Source organism: Hibiscus syriacus, unplaced genomic scaffold, assembly GCF_006381635.1.
Source record: "Hibiscus syriacus cultivar Baekdansim isolate YM2019G1 unplaced genomic scaffold, ASM638163v2 tig00000340_pilon, whole genome shotgun sequence".
NCBI classification, from domain to species: domain Eukaryota; kingdom Viridiplantae; phylum Streptophyta; class Magnoliopsida; order Malvales; family Malvaceae; genus Hibiscus; species Hibiscus syriacus.
This window is the reverse complement of record NW_024061783.1, coordinates 1,738,441-1,739,942: the sequence shown is the minus strand read 5'-3', so window position 1 is coordinate 1,739,942 and position 1,502 is coordinate 1,738,441. Positions and strand designations below refer to the sequence as shown.

At 38.1% G+C, this 1,502-nt stretch overlaps 1 protein-coding gene across 1 annotated transcript; it reads right to left on the bottom strand.

Annotated features, from left to right (window-relative positions):
- Window positions 1–612: 612 nt before the first annotated feature.
- On the bottom strand, window positions 613–1,299 carry LOC120185643 (putative B3 domain-containing protein At4g03160). Its single transcript, XM_039189838.1, has one exon. The coding sequence runs from the start codon at window positions 1,297–1,299 to the stop codon at window positions 613–615; it is 687 nt and encodes a 228-aa protein (XP_039045769.1).
- Window positions 1,300–1,502: the final 203 nt, after the last annotated feature.

Here is a 1,502-nt window from a genome sequence, read left to right as displayed (position 1 = left end):
ACAGATCAGGTAAGATGGTGTCCAATCCACCTAAATGTTTTTTAAAGTGATCGGTGGTGACTCTAACCCAATTTATTCAAGTCGAAGCCTAATTCTGGGCCCACCTAAAAGACGGCCGCGACATATATATTGAATTTAAATAAATTATTAATACTTTTTTAAATATACAATAAATAAAAATTATAGTTAAACTTGAATTCCAATTATAAACCCTTTACATATTAGAAAAAAAAATCATATGTCTTGTATAAGCTCAAGTCTTCTTGTATTTAAAAATCATAATTTTTACTTCTTTATACTTTTAAAACTTATATTGTTAATAATTTTTCCCGAAATTATTATTTTTTATGAGGTTTTTAGATCGATAAAACATATTATATCATCAAAGTAAATATATTTATGGCTGTCAGAAAATATTTATCATAATAAATTAAAGAAAATTTCTATAAATCATTACCCAAATGAGAAAGAAATTCTATATGGGATAACGGGCGAAATGGCCGAAAGAAAAAGAGTAGCTAGAACTTTTACTAGAACACCAGCAAAAACGTAGTAAAACAACCATTGTCCTAAACAAGAAGCTAAACATCATAGTACGACCTAAGCATGCGGTCAGGCATTGAGATTTCTCCTCTTCTTGACCGGTTCAACAGTATCCGTTCTTCTGGAAGTGATCTGAAAGCAAAGACCGTCGCTCCGACGGTGCCTAAACACCATCAACGTAACGAAGTCTCGGAGCGCGAGAAAACCATGATCGGTGCAGAATTCCATCCAGCCTTCCTTGAGGACATGGATTTTGTTCGACCAATGCATCAACGTCATCGAATACTCTTTCCACTCGCCATCGTAAACTTTCACAGGAATCCCGCGCCTTATATCTTCGTCTTCCTTCAATAACGGCGACACGGCGGCCGCTACGTATTCTTTAGGGATGGAAAGCCTGCATTGCTTCGAATTCACGTCGGTTGCAGTGAGCTGCTTCTCGAAGGGTTCGCTGCGCCTTCCGATGATGCCCTCGGCGATTCCATCGATTTCGGGGCTAATCGACTCATCAGAATTTACATCGGTTTCAGTGAGCCGCTTCTCAGCCGGTTCGCTGCACCTTCCGATGGTGGCAGCGAAATCTAAAAGCAAGTCGACAGTACTTTGATCGATTTCGGGGCTAATAGACTCATCTGAATTTTCATCAGTTTCAATGAGCCGTGTCTCAACAGGTTCGCTGCTCCCTCCCGTGACGCCATCGGAGCTTAAATGCAAGTCTCCACTTTCATCGACGTCGGGATGAACTGAATCATACATCATTGAAAGCATTTGAAGACAAGCCCTAAATTCTTTAGACATTCTCAAAACCCTTGATGTAGCTTCTCTTAAGAGAGAACGGAGGGAAATTTATAGGTTAAAGGTTTGATCTTTGTTAAACTTGTAATCAAACGATACACTACGACTGTATTTACTTTACAAGAAATAGAATAACAGTATAATTAAACTAAATTTCTTTTATA

Bases quoted from the DNA above. Each gene is read 5' to 3' on its own strand.
- LOC120185643 (XM_039189838.1), bottom strand. From the start codon at position 1,299: ATGTATGATTCAGTTCATCCCGACGTCGATGAAAGTGGAGACTTGCAT.